Raw genomic sequence first — 20331 nt, 5'->3', positions numbered from 1 at the left:
GGGCATGATTCATTTTCAAACATCTGTAATATGTGGGCGCAAACACAAACATCACCATTACTAACATATTGTTTTCTAATTACTTTGTCATATTTTTGGTGTTTTAGCCATATAAGGACCGTTCAAAATGACACATGCTAGAAAGCTTGTGCAAAGCCTTTTAGACAGTGGAAACATCCTAATTATTTCTAGTGATGATGATAGGAACTACAGGAAACTGGACGTTTTTCTCATGAGAGTAAAATCCATCATCATAGACATTTGCCCCTTAAAATATATAAGGCCAAAATTTGGTATCTTAGATACGTAAAATATAAATGAAGAACATAAAATGAAAGTAGTGCAATTTACTAGAAATGACATCTATAGTACAGATGTTCATCTAGAAAGTTGAAATTTTTCCCCTTTTTACTAGAAATGACAGATTTTGCCTGGAAAAATAATGTGTGTACATGGACATGGAGTGTGGAATGATAGACATCAGAGACTTAGAAAAGTGGGGGCTCAGAACAGGGACAGGTGGCGACGCATTATTTAATGGGTACAGTACATATTATTTGAGTGACTGGTACACTAAAAGCCAGGACTTCACCACTATACAGTATATTCGTGTAACAAAATTGCACTGGTACCCCTTAAATTTAGACAAATACATTTCTAAATGTATTTCCCTAGAACATGAGTTATATCTATGTAGGTAGTCTCTTTCTTCTTCTTCTCCTTATATTTCCTGAGTCATCCGAGATTTAAACTGAATTAAAATAGGGGGAGTTTTTGAATTATCCCTGTTCTCATTCTGTGACCAGTTAAATTATAATCTCTTTCCTAAACTGAATAATTTTCCTTTTCCATAACCAGTGTGTTCGAAAGCATAATGTATTCCAGAGTGTCTGGTGCTTTGACACAGACTATTTTTGGCAGTCCTTAGAGTTACATATTTCTTAAATTTTGATTGAATTCTAATTAAACTGATTTCCTTTACTATTTCTTCTTCCCTGGCCATATTTCTTTCTGGCATCTGTTTTCCATCCTCGTTTATGAACATTGAGGCAAATAATCAAATTAAAAGGACATTGTCAAGGTATTTTTTTCTCCTATCCAATACCTATTTTACTGTTTTTATCCTTTGAGTCATGAAGATAAAATCTATTTTATAGTTTTCCATTTGTAATGAACATAAATATGCTTTACAGGCCACAGGATTTTTTTGTGGGAGGAGATTGCTTCAGCTAAATTGGTGCTTTTATTCCAAATATATTTTAAAAATTTTGGATTTTCCAATATATCCGTGAACATCAATAAGATCAAATTGCAGGCCTATGCACTGTGACTGAGTCCCCATTTCTGTTTAAAGTTGGTTTTGCTATAGGAAACAAAAGTTGATGTTCTTTTTTCCCCTTTCTGAAATCCCTTTTGTTTTTACTTGCCCTCTTTCTTCTACTGTAATCCAAACATCACTTGTTTTTGTTCATTATAATAAGAATAGTCACACTGCAATTACAAATCATTTTAGTTTAAGGTAGTCTCAACCTTTTTCATTTCTATGTGGTGTTGAGTAGCTAGGTATTTAGTAATCAATAAACACCTAAAAAGAGTCTGACATATAATATTTAAAGACAAGTATTTATTTCAATGCTTACCCTCAGTAATTTTCCAGGTACATCAGTTGTTCAATTTCTTCATCTAGCTCTCCTCCTTTATGATTATTTTTTGGAAATTTGTCTATATCCCAGAGTATATAGATGGCAAATCTTACTAAAAAGGATAACTCACTTCAATTCCTAAAGTCTAGTGAGAGATGCCAAAATCTCCCTCAGTTTAAAGAGAAATATAATTCTCAACTTTTGTAAGAAAAATAAAGGCTATGAGGTTTCAAACATGCCCATTTTAGTTTCTAGGCAACCAGCTTTTTGTTTGATTGTTAAAACAAAACAAAACAAGAAAACACCAACAAACAAACCTAAAAATACCCTAAGACTTTTAGTAAGCAGAAGAAGATGCCTGGATTGACACTCCCTTTAGAATAAAATAAAGGAAGAGTAATATTATGTAAAGGTCAGTAGGCCAGTGGAGGAAGAAGGGAAGCCAGGTAGGGGCCAGGCACACAGATCAGACACCTTGCCCTGAAAACTGAAGATTGACTTTAGAGGTGTTCGGGACAGTTAAACTAAGGTTCCAGAGTTTTCAGATATCAATAATGTAGATAGCTTTATTTCAACTCCATTTTATGTCCCCAACCTCATGTTTTCTATTTATGTTATTTATTTGGTTCTATTTTAACTTATGCTCTACTGTATGATGTCCTTGAAAGCTGCTTCTCATTTTTCCTGTAACCAGGCAGGTGATAAATAACATTTTCATGAATTTCACTAACAGTCATTGCCTCTAATCCCAGTTTTCCCCAAACAGTCAAATAAATTGAGAATTTAAAAAGAAATAGTTTAGGATTTATAATGGATTTTCCCATGAGATAGATATGGATTCCTGCAATAACTTTAATACACAGTTAAAACAAATCATACATAAAACATTATAGAATTAAAATTTTATGTATAACACATCATGGAAATATAACATTGATGTTTATTTTTAACTGTTTATATTTAAAAAGAAAAATAGCAAAGGACAATAGAAGAAAATCAAACTTACTTTTTCTACCATTTGTTTTAATTTTGCCATCATTTGATTACTTGAGAGTTAGATTTTAAAAGGATCTTAAAAAAAACAAAAAAATTTAAATCAATTCCATAGGTGATAGTATCTAAGCATTTTTTTTACAGCAAATTTTTACAAAGTAACTTTGGATTGGCTCTGCAATCCTAGAATCTATTGGCTTAAAACTCTGTGTGTGTGTGTGTGTATGTGTGTGTATGTGTGTGTGTGTGTGTGTGTGTGTGTGTGTGTATGTGTCTATGTCTATTCTTTGGCCCTCTGTAACTGTGGGTTCTGCATCTGTAGATTTAACAAACCACAGATTGAAAACATTTGAAAACAATTGTGTCTGTGCTGAACAGGTAGAGACTTCTTTTGGCATTATTCTATGAACAGGATATTGAATATTCTCAACACAAAGAAATGATAGATGTTTGAGATGATGGCTACGCTAATTACCCTGATCTAATCACTATATGTTGTATGTATTGACACATCACTGCGTACCCTCCATAAATATGTACAAATATATGTCAATTTAAAAATGTATCTTATAACAAAAATTTACATAGCATTTACATGATAATATATATTATAAGTAATCTCAGTATTAAAGTATATGGGAAGATATGCCTAGGTTATTTGTAAATATTATGATTTTATATCAGGAACGTGAGTAGCCTCAGAGTTTAGTATCCATGGAAGGACCTGGAACCAATCCCTCATGGATACCTAGGGACAACTGCACACACACACACACACACACACACACACACACACACACACACACACACACACAGCATGAGAGAGAGAGAGAGATACAATACAATATCTCCTGTTTCTGGCCTAACATTCAGAATGTCAAGATAAGTTAATTGGTTCCAGCTCTAAGTTTTATTATTTTGAAAACCATATAGACAAATAAAGTTATGGAAATAGAGAACACCAATTGTTTTCCTTCCATGATAGCATTTATCTTTTCCGAGTCTTAAAAGATAATTCCTAATAATTTACATATGTAGGCCCATTGATGAGAAAGTATGAAATTATTCTGTAAACCAAATAGAAGTATTAAGTTAGGGACAAGAATGCCTGGGTCCAAGTTCCAGCTCTACCACTTATGAGATATGTGACCTTGAACAACTTTCTTGACCTCACTTCCTCAGTTTCTTCATCCAAAGTGGGCATTTGAGGGCATCTACCCTTTTGAATTGTTGTAATGATTACAAGTTAACAGTGTAAAGCACTTAAAAGAGTGCCAACTAAGTGTTGGTTGCATTTTATTAGTTTGTAAAGTTTTCTGTGGTAATAAACTCATTTGAAAAGCTGTTGAAAGCTATGGACCATCTTCTAAAGGGCGGGGGAAACTGTGCACACAGTTTGAGTTTTGTTCATTTCAGAGGATGTCCAGACCCCTTAGTCATATCCTAGATCCTCACTCTGCCGAAGTGAAGATCTGTACATCTTAGACAGAAATTAATCTTATACTATAAAAGGCACACTAGCTTTTATTGTCCCCATATTTCATATAAGAATCTGGTTTTCACATAATTTAGGAAATGTGCTCATTGTCACTCAGCTAATGAGGGAATGAAACTGGAACCTGAACTTAAAATGTTAGACATTAAATCCAGTGTCCTTCCAGGACATTGTTCCAGTACACTATAGGAACTGCCCTGCTGCCCTGTCCTCACTTGGGAGTTCTCTTCTTGGTACTCATGACTTTTACTGCATTTACAAGATCACCAAAATAGCAACATCCACTCAGGCCTCAATTGCATGCCTGTCAATGGAGTATATGTGAGGACACCCACCAAGGTTCTATACCTTGCAAAGTAGACTCAGTTTCATATTTTCATTGCCACTTCCTCAATACCTCAGGCCCACTAAATTAGTTGCTTTATATGAATAATGCTGACATTATTATGCTCCGTATTTTGTCAACAATATTATATATTTTAAGAATTTAAATATCGTTTATTAGAAAAACACATGTATTTCGTTATTAATCAAGAACATCAGCACATGTAGGTAAGGAATGTGAACAAAATTTTATAACAACATAAAGATATTACTCTATCAGGAATTGCATAAATATAGACAATTAGGAGATGGTTGGAATATGCAGATGTTTATTCTTGCATGTATGTATGTGTGCTTTGCAAAGCGTACAAAACAAAGTTAAGATTTTCTTTTGGTGTGTGTCGTGGCAGATGGGGAAGATAATGCGTGGACCATTCATGAAATTTGTAGCACACGCAGCCTCCTTCACCATTTTTCTGGGACTGCTTGTCATGAATGCAGCTGACAGATTTGAAGGCACAAAACTCCTTCCTAATGAAACCAGCACAGATAATGCAAAACAGCTGTTCAGGATGAAAACATCCTGCTTCTCATGGATGGAGATGCTCATTATATCCTGGGTAATAGGTAAAGACTGATTTTCTGTCATGTTTTTTCTTTGCAGTCTTAGCAGTTGGACTGAATGACACTGATTCTTTCACACATCAGTTATACAAATGTATGCAGCATGATACAATGCACCGCACATCATAATTTTCTTTGTGTTCTTAAAGTACAGTTCCTTGGGTTCATTATCGGTGCCATAGTCTTCTCACATGCTGTGCGTTTTTTTGCATTTCCAAGGAAAACCCAGGAAGAAAACCAACAGGATATTATCAATCACACCCCACCAGTGACACAAAGCTATTATGCCATTCATATTTCGAGAGATAGCTGTGATTTCAAGCTTCAACACAACCACAATTTTACATTGAGATTTGACAGGAATTGAAGCTAATAGACACTTGCATTTATTGAACATTTATTATGTGCCAAGAATTATTCCAAGCACTTTATAGACATCAAATCACATCATTTCTCTGCACCTCAGTTTTCTAATCTATAATGTATAATCACATCTGTTTTATAGGATTTATCTAAGGATCCAGTAACTTTCTTTAGGACTCCTGGGTGGTAAGTGGAAGAGAAGGAATATGGTCTTAGTTGCTATACTATTTGTCTTAAGAATCAATCGTACATGTAGCATTAAATATAATACAAACAAGAAAGATATTTCAATTCGACATTTACGAATAAATAAATCCAGTGACTGTTAAGTGCCTTTGTTAAGTAATGAGGATACTAAAGTGAATGAGACATAGTGCCTGTGCTCAAGGAAGTTAAGTCTGGGAGGCAGGTCAGTAAGTAAATCAATAATTAAAATTCAAGGTGACAAATGCTATAATTGAGGAGTTATTGGGGTATTATGAACATACACAGATTGGGAGTATCTAAATCTGAGGTGGGCTGTGAAGTGGAGGGGGCAAGAAGCCCTTCCTGGACAGTACCTTCAATTTGATACTTTGAGGATAAGAGAATGTTAACTAGACCTGTTTGGGGGACAAGGATACTACAAGGCATGGGAACATTAGAGATGTGAGACTACGGCAACACCTGGCACACTTGGAAAATGATGAGTTAGGCAGAGAAGGAGTCAAGGTGCATTTATGGATGTGAGTGATGGGAGATAAGGGTGGAGAAATGGCTAGAGGATGCTTTTCAGCAATTGGTGATCTGATCTGATCATGTTTTAGAAAGGTCACAGTGGTTGTGAAATAGAGGGTGGCTTAAAAGAGTCCAGAGGCTGAGACTCAGTGGAAGTGCTCCCTGCTAGGAGGATGAGTCCTGGAACTCAGGAGCTAGGGGAAAGGACTTGAGAGCACCCTAATAGGTAAACCCCAAACAACTTGGTGATTATTGCACCTCAGAAGGGAGAGCTGTGGATTCTGCCTTGGATCAGTAGGTAGTGACTACAGTCTCTAAGAGGGAGAATACAGAAGGAAGACCATGCCTGGGACTGGAGGAATGAAAAGCTGATAAAGTTTAGGTTATGATTGACTTTGAAGTGCCCATGGAATTTCAAAGTGGAAATGTCCATTCAGTAATATAAAGTATGATCCCTGGGAGTATTTCGGTTTTGAGTAAAGTTCTAGCAATCCTCAATTCCAGATGGTACTTAAGGCCCTGACTATGCATAAAACTACCTCGGGTTAACATATGTAAGATGTAAAGAAAATTAGGCTCAGGGGTTTTCATATAAATCCTTTAATAATCCATAGACTTCTCCATTCCCCCCATAACATCCCATCTCCCTCTTTAGGGACCTGGAGAAGCATTGTCAGTTTTGTATCACTTCTAAGGCAGGACATGTCTTCTTGGTTTCATGCTGGAGCTTGATGAGATGATCAATCAAAATATTAAGAAGCATTTTTCAAATTACCATAGGAATATTTTAAATGTAACTCAATAGCATTTGAGTTATTCAAAACTTTCAAATCACTTCATTTCCTGAATATGTTTTAGGGAAAAATATGGATAGTGGCATAAAATGTGAATTGTATCACCAAAGTAATGATAAATCTTGGACACAGAAGATGGCTTTTATTCTAATTCTTTTCTAATTTAATTGATGAGGCTATAAAAAGAAATTATATTTCACTTCTAATGTCTGATTTAAAATAAGAATAAACAATCACTTTTGCATGGCCTTTATCTTATTAAACTAAAAGCCCATGTCTCATAGTTTATTTTTTATGTGTTAGCATATGTAAGGTAAATAATACAGTACTTGGCACGATGGACATGTTCAAGAAATTTCAGAAAATTATAATTATTATTCAACTTTTCACCAAGCGTTTATATGTCACTTTTACATAGGAGTGCTATTTCCTATTAGGCAAAACATGACTGTTTTAGGACAAGATGAAACTTTGAAAAATTAAATTTTCTATAAGGGGTAAATAATTTTAAAAATTAAATTTTATATAGAGGGGTATGAGGAGAATGATTTATGGCAAATAATAAATTGAACATATTATATTTTACATATAAAAATACATATAAACTTGAGAGCACCCTAAAAGGTAAACCCCAAACAACTTGGTGATTACTGCACATCAGAAGGGAGGAGCTGCTAGTTCTGCCTTGGATCAGTAGGTAGTGACTACAGTCTCTAAGAGGGAGGATACAGAAGGAAGATCATGCCTGGGGCTGGAGGAATGAAAAGCTTTGAAAACAACTAGACTGCACGAGTTCAGTGAGTTATGTTTTATATAACATGTTCATTTTATTCTTTACCATAAATTATCCTCCTCATACTAGTCTTAGTTTTATTTATTTTTTATTTTATTTATTTTGAAACGGAGTTTCACACTAGCTGCCCAGATTGGAGTGCAATGGCGCGATCCTGGCTCACCGCAGACTCCACCTCCCGGGTTCAAGCAATTCTCCTGTCTCAGCCTCCCGAGTAGCTGGGACTACAGGCATGCATCACCACACCCGGCTAATTTTGTATTTTTAATAAAGACGTGGTTTCTCCATGTTGGTCCAGCTGCTCTGGAACTCCCAAACTCAGGTGATCCACTCACCTCAGCCTCCCAAAATGCTGGGATTACTGGCGTGAGCCACCGTGCCCGGCCGTCTGAGTTTTATTTTAAACTTTATATATATTTTTTCCTTTTTCACTTAGAAACCTAATGCGGGAATATTAAATGAGGCTTTAATCAAAAGCAATTTCCTTGTAACTTTTGTCCCACCAGTCTTTGTATTTGACTTCGGAGACTAGCTAACAGTGTTTATTTAAAGGGAAAATAATGAACAACTCAGGACAGCTGATGCTTTTGTAGCATATGTTAGATTCCTGGTTCCGTTTCTGACACTGGTATTTTTTTTAAAGTTATTCTTGAAAGAAAGTTGTTGTACTTTCTGGAAATGTTAATAAGAAGTGGCCTACTTAGATGAGGTGTTGGGTGTGTTATGTGGGCTTGAGGGAGAGGACAACACGGTTAGTCACAAAGCAGATTTATCTAATGTTTAGTTGACAGGAAGTTGAAAGGCTAAATGACAAAACTGATGTGTCAGGAGATGTTGACAAGGCAGAACAGTGAGCTCAAATCAATGAGAGGACGTATAGCAGGAACACAGGGAGGCGGACATGCTTGAAGACACTTGTGAAAAGGGCCTTAGGAGCACTTGTCACTTAATGGTCAGTCTGAGCTGCTGAGAAAGCAGATGCAGTCCTGGGCTGACTCTTCAACAGAAGGAGAGGATGGCAGTTGAGGGCAGTAATTACCCAATGGCCAGACCACATCTGCAGGCCCCGGGTGCCCCGTGCAGCCAGTTGGCAAACTAAGGAGCATTTCAAGCACAACAGCAGTTTGGAGAGTGAGTCATTCTCAGAACAGCACTTGAGGCGCTGGGGAAGCTTACCCTAGAGGGTGAGGCATGGGGTAAGACCCAGTGGAATCTGAGGCTTGTTTATTCAGAGGGCCCCGTTTAGAGAAAAACAAGACAAAGGGAGGACTTAGAAGAAGCCTGGGCACGTAAAGACATCTTGAAGCTTCAGTTTCATGTTTAACCTGCCTCTGCTAGAGAAAAACAGATTTAATGAGCACACAGGTAGGTTTTTTGGTTGTTTTTTTGTAAAAATAAATTTGAAGGCAGAGGGAGCTGACTCATTTGCTACCTCTCTAGAGGGCAAAAATAGAACCACTGCATCCACGTTGAAGGAATATTCTGAAAATTCAACAGTGGGATGAGCAGCCTTCAGAATTAGCGAAGCACCTTATCGCAAGATCTGTATGAGCAGAGGCTTGATCCCTGTGAAGTCTCCTGCTTGCCGTGAGCTTGGACTTGATGCGGGATTTCAAACTCTCCTTGGCAGCTCTCAGGGGTCCTCAGGACAAATGAGACAGGAACTTTTCCTTTGAGCAGAATAGCTCACTTACTTGTTTTAGTTTTTAAGCTTCAGGAAGACATCATTTGTGCCACGAATTCTACTTCTTAGAGAAAGAGAAAAGAAGATGGAGAAGTGGGGGGAACAAGAGGAAGGGAAGTTTTGAAAACTAGGCTGCATGAGTTCAAATGTCCCTTTAGTCCCCAAGCTTGTTACTCTGCACCATCCTCATCTCCTAGTGAGGCTGACAGGAACCTGGTGACCACAATGGGGGGAAAAAACTGCCGTATTTCCTGTCACAAATTTGATCCCCCAGATTTTATATTAAATCAATCCTAGTCCCCTCTTAACTTGAAACAACTCAAAATAAGTAATGAAGTCTTCTCTTAAATCCGTGTCTTCTATGTTGCATTGAATACTGGCTTTAAGAAAAGGCACATGATGTGCTCTTGGAGATTAGAGATGGGGTGTTTCCTTAATCCCCACAGGGCTCTGCAGCTATTCGTATAGCAGGTTCTGTGATTGACATTTAGGACCAGTGTGAGAATTTGAGGCAGGTGGTTGCTGAGAGTAAAAGATTAATTTCAACTCGAGGCTGTGAAGGACTTCTTGATGGAGACAAGTTTTGATCCGTTGTTGGAGTTTGGGTTGTATTTCTCCAGATGGCTGCAGAAGGAGACAGGATGTCAGAGTATCTTAATAGGGATAAAGCAACTTCTTTTTAATTAAAAAAGCGGGATTCTTCAAATTAAGAAAAACATACATGTGCCAATCGTGGAAAATTTTAAATAGTAAGCACTCAGTAAACGTTAGTCATAATTTTTTCCAAGTGCCAGACACTGAGCTGTGTATTTCACATGAACTATTTTGTTTAAGGCTCATAACAATCCAGTGAAGCGGGAATGAACCAATATCATTTCCATTTTACAACCTGAGTTTTAGATAGTTTAAATACCTTATCAAAGACTTCATAACTGACAAATGGAAGAACAAATTCTCAAATCCATGGTAGCCTGTGTACCTAAATTCCTCAAATCCAGTGTTCCTAAATACTACACTAAAATTTTGAAGAAATAGGCAGTACTATTAATAATTCCACCAGAAAAAGGCAACTACTATTAATAAGTTCGTGTCATCCCATCTAGGCTTTCACTGTGCTGGTTTTAAATATAAACCATACATCATAACATAACATTTGAAACATTTTTACTTAGCATTACAATATAAAGGTTTTTGCAATGTATGTTAGTCCAGGTCCTCCAAGAAGCAGGCACAAAGATGAAATGTTCAACAGGTTTATTAAGGGAAATGGAAATTTTATTAAGGAACATTTCTTGTGAGAGGAAATGGTGAGAAAGCTGAGAAAGGTCTCAAAGGCTCTCAGGCAGGGATATAAGTCAAACCCCAAGGGACAGAGAGAAGGCAGGAAGGTTGAGTAGAAGCATCCTAGATCTTTACACAGTCTAAGGAAAGCTTGGCAAGACTGTCATGAAATCCTTGAGCCAAAGTCAGCCATCAGAAGAGTCCCATGTCTCCCAAGAAGAGGTAACCTCAGTAATTGGCTGAGATCAGTCTGGGGGAGACATGGCCTTGGACAAAAATGGCAATGGTTTTCAGAAGACAGTAGGTGAGGCCTGTGACCAATCAAATTCCTATAGTTGGATGTCACTGAGGCACATTCTCATGGTCACTGTCCCGTGGTAATTAATAAAATATCACATTAAATGGCTTCATAATACTCCATCTGTGGAAGTCCCACTTCCATTTTACTTCTATTGAGTGTGTGGGTGTGTTTGGGTTATCATAAAGTATCCTACAATAATCATCTTTTAAATATATTTTTATGTGTGGAATTAATTGATCAGCAGGACATTTGTTATTTTAAGGTGTTCAATGAACTTTGTCAAATTGCTTTCAGGTATGCACTGATATTTCTGGACTATGATATTTGTGAGGATATGGGAATTATGGTGGGACGGCAGGCTGGGGCCAAATTTTGAAGGGTTTTGTAATGTCAGGCTGAGACCTTTCAAACATATTTTGTTTTAAAGAACAGCTAAGACTGAATGCAATTGAATTGATATTTTAACCCCTTTCTGACACAGGCATGATATGGGCTGAATGTAAAGAAATTTGGACTCAAGGCCCCAAGGAATATTTGTTTGAGTTGTGGAATATGCTTGATTTTGGTATGTTAGCAATTTTTGCAGCATCATTCATTGCGAGATTCATGGCATTTTGGCATGCTTCCAAAGCCCAGAGCATCATTGACGCAAATGATACTTTGAAGGACTTGACGAAAGTAACATTGGGAGACAATGTGAAATACTACAATTTGGGTGAGTTTACAGTAGAGTCAATATAATTAAAAGTGTAGAATTTTCTTGTAAAACAGATGTCAGTAGTAGTTTGGTTACTGCCCAATTCTCATAAAATTGTTCGTTTCCAACATCTGTATCTAAAGAATGAGCATCTATATGTGAGGAAGCATGCTTTCCGCTTCTTCCTTTGATTTTTCTACTCCCTGGAAAACTCTCTTAATCACAAGAGCCATCTCCCTTTATCTCTTGGATCAATTGGCTAGTTACCAAACTTCATTGAGAATACATGTCTTATGTCCTGGATTTATTTTTCCCTCTTTTTTTTTTTTTAATTAAAAATAGTTCACATTTGATCTAGCTAGCTAGCTATCTGTATCTCTCTCTCTGTATACATATATACACACGTATGTATATATACGTGTGTATATATGTATATGGATATATACGTGTGTATATATGTATATGGATATATACGTGTGTATATATGTATATGGATATATACGTGTGTATATATGTATATGGATATATACGTGTGTATATATGTATATGGATATATACATATGTGTATATATATGTATACGGATATACACACATATATGTGTGTGTGTATATATATATGTGCAATGGAATACTATTCTACCTTTTTTTTAAAAATTTATTTATTATTATTATACTTTAAGTTGTAGGGTACATGTGCATAACGTGCAGGTTTGTTACATATGTATACTTGTGCCATGTTGGTGTGCTGCACCCATCAACTCGTCATTTACATCTATTCTACCTTTTAAAAGAAGAAAATCCTGTTATTTGTAACAACATGAATGAATTTGGAAGACATTATGCTGAGTGAAATAAGGCAGGCACAGAAAGACAAATGGTATATGATCTTACTTATTTGTAGAATCTAAAAAAAGTCAAACTCAAAGAGATAGAAGGTAATGGTGGTTGTCAGGGGCTGGGTTAAGGGGCACAAAATGGGGAGATGTTGGTCAAAGGTACAAAGTTTACAAAGGGTACACGGTTAGGGTGAATAAGTTCTGGAGATATACAGTATGGTGGCTAGAGTTAATCATCATGTACTGTATACTTGAAAATTCCTAAGAGAGTAAATTTTAAATGTTCTTACCACAAAAATGTATGCGAGGTGATGAATATGTTAATTAGCTTCATTTAATCTTTGCACAGTGTAGACGGACACATATGAAAACATCAAGTTGTGCCCCATAAATACATATAATAAAGTTCACATTTGAGTGCCATTTGCATTTAAGATATATAAAAAGTATTTGAAAACAAAGGAATTGTTGGGATCTCTGAGAGGTTCCCCAGTCAATAACACCACTGCTTCCCAACCAGTCTTAGAATTAGTTGAGAAATAAAACAAGACATTAATATGGAGGCCAGATCATCACCTCTAACACTGATAAAATCCGGGGTGGATGACATAGGTCTGAGTCTATTAGCTAATGGGTTCAGTAATACTGAACCCCAGAATTAGGCAGACATATCCTCCAATTTCTAGATAGCAATGGACCAGGGCAGTCCTCCCCACTAAAAGAGGATGACAGCTCCATGGAGGACCAGAGGAGAATTCCCAGGACAGAGAAGGCAATGCTGAGCCAGCTATGCCCAGTTATTCATCCCAATTGAGCAATCAGATAAGTCGTTCCAGCTTTCCAAGAAGAAACTGACTAAGGGATGGAAACTGGTTCAGTTATTTACTTAAGGAGACTACCACCTCGTAGAAACCTGGATGGGGAAAATATATTCCCTTTGAATACTCATTTCAAACCCTCTGATAAGAAATTAGTTAACATTCACTTGTGAGTTTATTGGCAATATCACATAAGGGCTCCATTATTATTAATGTTTATTTTAATGAAAGATTTTTAAAAATGCACTTAATTAAAAAAATTCAAAGCTATTTGTAGATAATACTTATATTCAAAGCACTGTAAAAAAGGAAACTGCTTTTATTAGTTTCTTGTTATCCTTTCCTAACTCCACTTCTCAACAAATAAGCAAATTCAAATTTGTAATTATGTTTTTCCCCTTTCTTACACATTGTTTTGTGTTTTTCTTCATAATGGTTTCTTAATTGCATTTTTGATGACCTGATGTAATAATGCCAGAAAAATTCGTAAGTGAATAATTGCTACATTTTATGGTAAAAATAGACTTGAGTGTCCAATAAAAGTTACTCCTAATAAATTTAAATGACTACAAATATGCTACAAGCCTAAAATTATAGTGTAATTATAGTTTAAGACTGAATAATAAACACTACCATTTATTAAGTGCCAGGCACTTGCTAAACACGGAACATATGCTGACTTATTGAATTCTCACAAAGACAAGAGAGTTAGAGGGGACATTGTCTCATTTTCAAAAATCGGGAAACAAAACTAAGAGAAGTAGTTTTGTAAGTTCTTTGATATACGTGTATGTGCATACATATATATACATGAACTTTTACAGATACTGAGTCTATAGTCTGAACTCTTAACTATTATGCTATCCCCTTATGGGAAATTGCTAGCAAACCAGGAGAGTCATGTTCTCAATAAACTAAGAAGCTCAACTATAGCAGACACTTAAGAAGCCCTTTAAGATAGGAGACCTCCATTCAAAAACTGGATTCTAACGTAACTATATTTCTTTTGCAGAAAAAGAAGTTACCTAAATAAACAATTTGAAGAAACTCACACAACCCTTTATCTTTGCTTTTTCCTAGCCAGGATCAAGTGGGACCCCTCTGATCCTCAAATAATATCTGAAGGTCTTTATGCAATTGCTGTAGTTTTAAGTTTCTCTAGGATAGCTTATATTTTGCCAGCAAATGAAAGCTTTGGACCTCTGCAGATATCACTTGGAAGAACAGTCAAAGACATCTTCAAGTTCATGGTCATATTCATTATGGTGTTTGTGGCCTTTATGATTGGAATGTTCAATCTCTACTCCTACTACATTGGTGCAAAACAAAATGAAGCCTTCACAACGTATGTGATCTCAGATGTTCTGATGATAGTTACTGCAAATTAAATAAATATTAGTTTAACAGTGTTTATGTAAGTCCATGGGATAAATAATGTTTTGGTAAAGACTTCATCTCTAGTTCCTTTTTTGCAAAATGAGGGGATTTAAAAAATGAGTTAGAGGGACTCTAAAATGTAGGAACTTTTCTAATATTAAATAATAACTAACATTTTTAGAGCCAGGTAAATACCTTGCATGCCTCCCTTTATTATCTCTATTTCACCAAGAGGAAACTGAAATTCGCAAAAATTAAGTAATTTGCTGAATATTCCATAGCTGTATGTGGAACAGCCAGGGTGTAACCCTTGCTTGCTGACTCTAGGATCTGTTGCTCTGAACTCCCTTACCCTCCTGCTTACAGGGGACTCCTGGGGACACTAACTATGAAAACAGCTGCTTTCCTAATTGAATTGCTCAGATCTTATTACTGAGTAGATCTGACTTATCAATAGTGACAAGAGTTTTGACTTATGTTCACCATGGACACTTTTTTTTTTTTGGAATAGATTATTTAAATATTAGGTCTGCAGTGTTACAATGAGAAGCAACAACTGAAACATAAGCCTACTGTTTTCCATATTTCTCTGAAATACAGTTTGTCAGGGAAATGTAACCACCTAAGTTAAGCAAATTGCCTTAGCTTTGGTCAATAATTAGACCTACAGCATTGAAATTCCTACCTAAGACATGTCAGTGATTTTGGTAACATTGTCTGTTTATATTGTTGTATTTTCCATTAAGATGTATATGACTATTATCTATTTATTGGGTATGAGTAGAAGTATAGATCAGCAGGAAAACTAAAAGGATTCTAACAAATTATGTTATTTTTAAGTAGTACATTTAACAATTCCATTGCCAAAGCTATGGATTATTTAAGTGTTCATATCTGTGGTTAGAAATTATGTTAATAGCATTTATTGAGTGCTTTTTATGTGTTTATTGAGTTATGATTATGTACTTCATATGCACAATATTACCCCATCCTTGCAGCAATCCTATTGTAACCATTTTACAGAAAAGAAAAGTGAGCTTCCGAGAAGTGAAGATTTTTTTTTTAAATAAATAGTAATTTGCAAAGACACTAAATCAACTCACTTTTATTATGGTAATATTGTTCTTTACTTATACACTTTATTTCTTTTCTTCTTTTATTTTTCCCCAGAGTTGAAGAGAGTTTTAAGACACTGTTCTGGGCTATATTTGGACTTTCTGAAGTGAAATCAGTGGTCATCAACTATAACCACAAATTCATTGAAAACATTGGTTACGTTCTTTATGGAGTCTATAATGTTACAATGGTCATTGTTTTGCTAAATATGTTAATTGCCATGATCAACAGTTCATTCCAGGAAATTGAGGTATAATCTTCAATACATTTTTATCATTTGTGCCTGCATGTTTTAATTATTCCAAGGACTAACTCAGCAATGAGGATGAAAGTATGGATTGCTCTTCCCCCTTTGTTCATTCCCTGTTTTATACACTTGTTTGACCAGTAAACTGGAAAATTTTAACTCTTTGCTTCTACATGCAACATCAATAAGGTGTCATGGGGCAGTAAGGCATAAGAAGCAGAAATGCTGATTTGATATCGATTTAATAAAAAAACTTTAGAAATACTATATCAGCATGAATTTATATTTTATTCAAAAAATTACTACTTATGAATACTATTATTCTCCAAGTCTTTTTTGAGTGATTTTCAAAATTGACCTTTTCTCAAGTTGAGATTAATAGTGTAAATTTTTATTCCAGAAATCTTTCTCTGTGTCCCAAATAAATGAGTGGTATATTGTGGGATAAAAGAATAATTTTTCATAGCGTTTTACAGAACGTAGGAAAATACATTTATATCTATCAGGTATTTATAAACACATGGGAACTTGGAGATTCACAGTCTTGTACAACTGTCAAAATTTTAGACAAATTTAAGAAAGAGTGTGTGAATAGAATGTTAACGTTTTGAAAAAATCTTGGAATGATCATTGGGGTCTGGGAGTGTTTATAGGCATTGTCCTCCATCTAGCCACACAATGGTAAAAGCATCCCAGTAATTCTGTTTATGCATTTCCTTTCTGACCTGTCATGTGTATTTGTATAGGATGACGCCGACGTGGAGTGGAAATTTGCAAGAGCCAAACTCTGGTTCTCCTACTTTGAGGAGGGGAGAACACTTCCCGTACCTTTCAATCTGGTGCCAAGTCCAAAGTCCCTGTTTTATCTCTTACTGAAGCTTAAAAAATGGATTTCTGAGCTGTTCCAGGGTCATAAAAAAGGTTTCCAGGAAGATGCAGAGATGAACAAGGTAACTTAGCTTGATAATGTATAATTGTATTCTTTAATGCTGAGACTACTGTAACCATTGTGCCACATCCCTTTTTTTTTTTTTTTAACTATTATTATACTTTATGTTCTAGGGTACATGTGCACAACGTGCAGGTTTGTTACATGTGCCATATCCCTTTAAAGAGAATCGGTTCCTGATGACTTGTCCATTCATTCCCACATGCAGTCACTTCACACAGCACAGTCCTTTGGCTTGTGTCTGTTCAACATGAGCACACTGGACATTTCCTACTTAAAAGAATGTAAGAAAAATTCATGAAATATAACTAAAATAATATGTTATCTGGAGCGAGTACTGAAAGAAGAGCTATTCTGGGCTGCTTTTTTGCTGTTGTGGCTACATGTCCCTCACTTCTCCTTCAATTTATAGAGCCGGGTAAATCAGCAGCAGCTCGTTATGACTGGGGGGCAGCTTGATTAACTCTTAGATAACTTCTATGTTGAAAAGTTCAGAAATCAGTTGCTCACATGTAATTTAGGGGACCAGACTTGGCAATAAGTAGTTCAAGAAAGAAAGAGCTAAGGATATTGATTGAAAACAATAATCCCACAAGGCGATGCAATCTTTAAAAAGAATAAAAAGATTTAGTGCTTAGATGAGGCAGTAGGGCGATCACAGCATGTTCAGATATGTTTAGAGAACATGTGGAATTTTGTCTAACTGGAGGTGGAAGGTGAGGGGTTATGCTGTGCAAAGATCTCTGCTGAGCACAGACCACTGTACTCAGAAGGAACACTGAGATACCAGGTGCATCCAGAGGAGGAAGACCAGAATGGGACACATAGGGATACGGTGTCATATGAGGGAGAACTGAAGGAGCTGGCTGTTTCTTCTGAAAAAGGAAGATTGAAATTGACTAAAAATATCTTTGTAATTTCCATCTTTAGGAAGTATACTTGTTTTTCAAAAATGGGAAGAAAAGCAACGAGCAAAAAATTTAAATAGTTAATTTTTTTTTTGAGACGGAGTCTTGCTCTGTCATGGTTCACGCCATTCTCCTGCCTCAGCCTCCCCAGCAGCTGGGACTACAGGTGCCTGCCACCACACCTGGTTAATTTTTTGTATTTTTTAGTAGAGACGGGGTTTCACCGTATTAGCCAGGATGGTCTCTTATCTCTTGACCTCATGATCCGCCCGCCTCAGCCTCCCAAAGTGCTGGGATTACAGGCGTGAGCCACTGTGCCCGGCCTCAAATAGTTAAATTTTAATTCGATATAAGAACAAACTTTTAACAAGAAAATCTGCCCAACAGAAGAGTGGGCTGCCTTTCAAAGTAGTGAGCTTCCCACCATTGTAAGCAGTCAATAAATTCCAGATGGCTGACAGTGGGAATTTATTGAAGATTTTTCCTTTTTACACTGCGTGGGCAATTGGACCAAATGATTATAAGTTTCCTTGCAATAAGATTCTATCATTAAATAAAAGGAAAATGTTGTAATTCCTGCACTGTTTACCATTTACTATTTAGGGTTCTCAAGTATGTAACACATTCTCTGAGTTCTAGTTTCCTCAACTGTAATATGTGAAAAAAATTATATCTACATCCTGAAGATCAACTCAAATAAGTATATAAAAGTACTCTGAGAACTTTAAAGCTTTCTTTAAAGAATTTTAAAGCTTTCTTTAAATGTAGTTATGATTAATTTGCATAGTAATTTTTGGGAAAAATACCATCTATGACATTCTTCCAGAAGTATAACTTGTAGAATTCAGTGGATTGAGTGGCAAAAATTTCCTTTCCTTTTTTTTATGTAATTAAATGAGTGGTTTACAGGTCTGGTTAGAACTGCAACCTGAGGGAATTCAAAGTCCAAAGGAAATGTCCAAGCACTTGCAAAGGGGAAGAACCCCGTATGAATATGTTTCTCTCATTAAAACTTGTGGGGAATTAGACGAAATGGCTTTTAAAATACAGAATGAAGAGTGAAATTGGTTATGCAGTTATACTCATTTTACTATCTATCTTTAAAAGATAAATGAAGAAAAGAAACTTGGAATTTTAGGAAGTCATGAAGACCTTTCAAAATTATCACTTGACAAAAAACAGGTAAGCTCATATTTGAAAATATGAAGTCATGCACATGATCGGGCTCATCTTTTCAAAGAAAGGGACAGATGTTCAGAAGCAATTTTAGGAAGTAGAGAGCAGACACATTAAATAATTCAACTGTTTTAACAGTTCTCAATTCCGTTATTGAGAGGTAGAAGTAAGCTATATTTCATAAGCAAAAAAGAATAGCATGTATATTTAAGACATACACTAAGCAAATACTTACATATACTTATGGTGATGGAATATAAGATTAGTGATATACAGAAGGGAATGTTAAGAGATGAATCTGTCAGGAACCTGATGGAGGTTATGATTAACTTCACTCTTTGCAGCTCAGGTAAAGAGCAGGCATAGTCCCCAGTGCCTCCCAATTTGTCAATAATCAAGAAGTGATGGAAAAAGGCACTGTGGGACCTTAATGGCTATTGTGGTTGACACTGTGTATAATGAACAATGTGCGCTAGAGATCTATCAGCTCCATAACTGAGAGTAGCAAAATCCTCAACGATGAGGACATGTTTCCTTTTTTGTGGCATGTACATAGTAGGGGTACAATAAATGCTTGTTGCTAAAAGGAAATGATAAAGGAATGAATCAGGAAAAGGGCAATATATCAGGTAGGACCTGCATTCAATTACGCACAGTAATATAAAATCCACATCATGGTGGTTTAAACAAGACACGTGTTTGTTCCCCGCCTCATTTAACTCTCCAGATTTAGGCAGTATGGGGCTGTTACCAGGCGTGAGTTTCTGTGATTCTTCTGGATTTTTGTCATAGTCAGACGCAAGAGGACAGCTTTACCTTTAGCTATTATACCTACTTTTCAGGCATGTAGGAGTAAGGGCAATGGAAAAGTAGGGGATGCTAGCTAAATCTGCCACCACCTTCAGAAGAATCTCCCAACAATTTCTGTTGTTATAGCTCATTGACCAGAACTGTGATACATGGCCATCCCATGGAATACAAATGACAAGGAGGGAGACCATTTTTTTGTGTGTTTTTTAAGCTGGTTATGTTACCTCCCCCAACAACATAGGAATCCTGTTAAGGCCTATCTGATATCCAACCTCCCAGCTTCCTTTCTAACCATCCCTTCCACTAGCATGTCAACCATTACCCAGTACATATCAGAAAACAGGAGAGCTTTAGGTAAGGGGAACCCTAAGCCATTAGCCCTAGT

General features: G+C 36.2%; 1 protein-coding gene across 1 annotated transcript in view; it reads left to right on the top strand.

Annotated features, from left to right (window-relative positions):
• TRPC6 (transient receptor potential cation channel subfamily C member 6) overlaps window positions 1–20331 on the top strand; it is a 136388-nt gene that overhangs the window by 98021 nt on the left and 18036 nt on the right. The window contains exons 5-10 of the mRNA XM_050758258.1: window positions 4866–5082; window positions 11494–11727; window positions 14444–14708; window positions 15911–16106; window positions 16850–17053; window positions 19068–19142. Of these exons, the coding sequence (XP_050614215.1) occupies window positions 4866–5082; window positions 11494–11727; window positions 14444–14708; window positions 15911–16106; window positions 16850–17053; window positions 19068–19142 (1191 nt within the window). The remainder of the gene's footprint in view (window positions 1–4865; window positions 5083–11493; window positions 11728–14443; window positions 14709–15910; window positions 16107–16849; window positions 17054–19067; window positions 19143–20331) is intronic.

This window comes from Macaca thibetana, chromosome 14, assembly GCF_024542745.1.
Source record: "Macaca thibetana thibetana isolate TM-01 chromosome 14, ASM2454274v1, whole genome shotgun sequence".
NCBI lineage: Eukaryota > Metazoa > Chordata > Mammalia > Primates > Cercopithecidae > Macaca > Macaca thibetana.
Note: the sequence above shows the minus strand (reverse complement) of the source record. Positions and strands in the feature narration are given on the sequence as shown.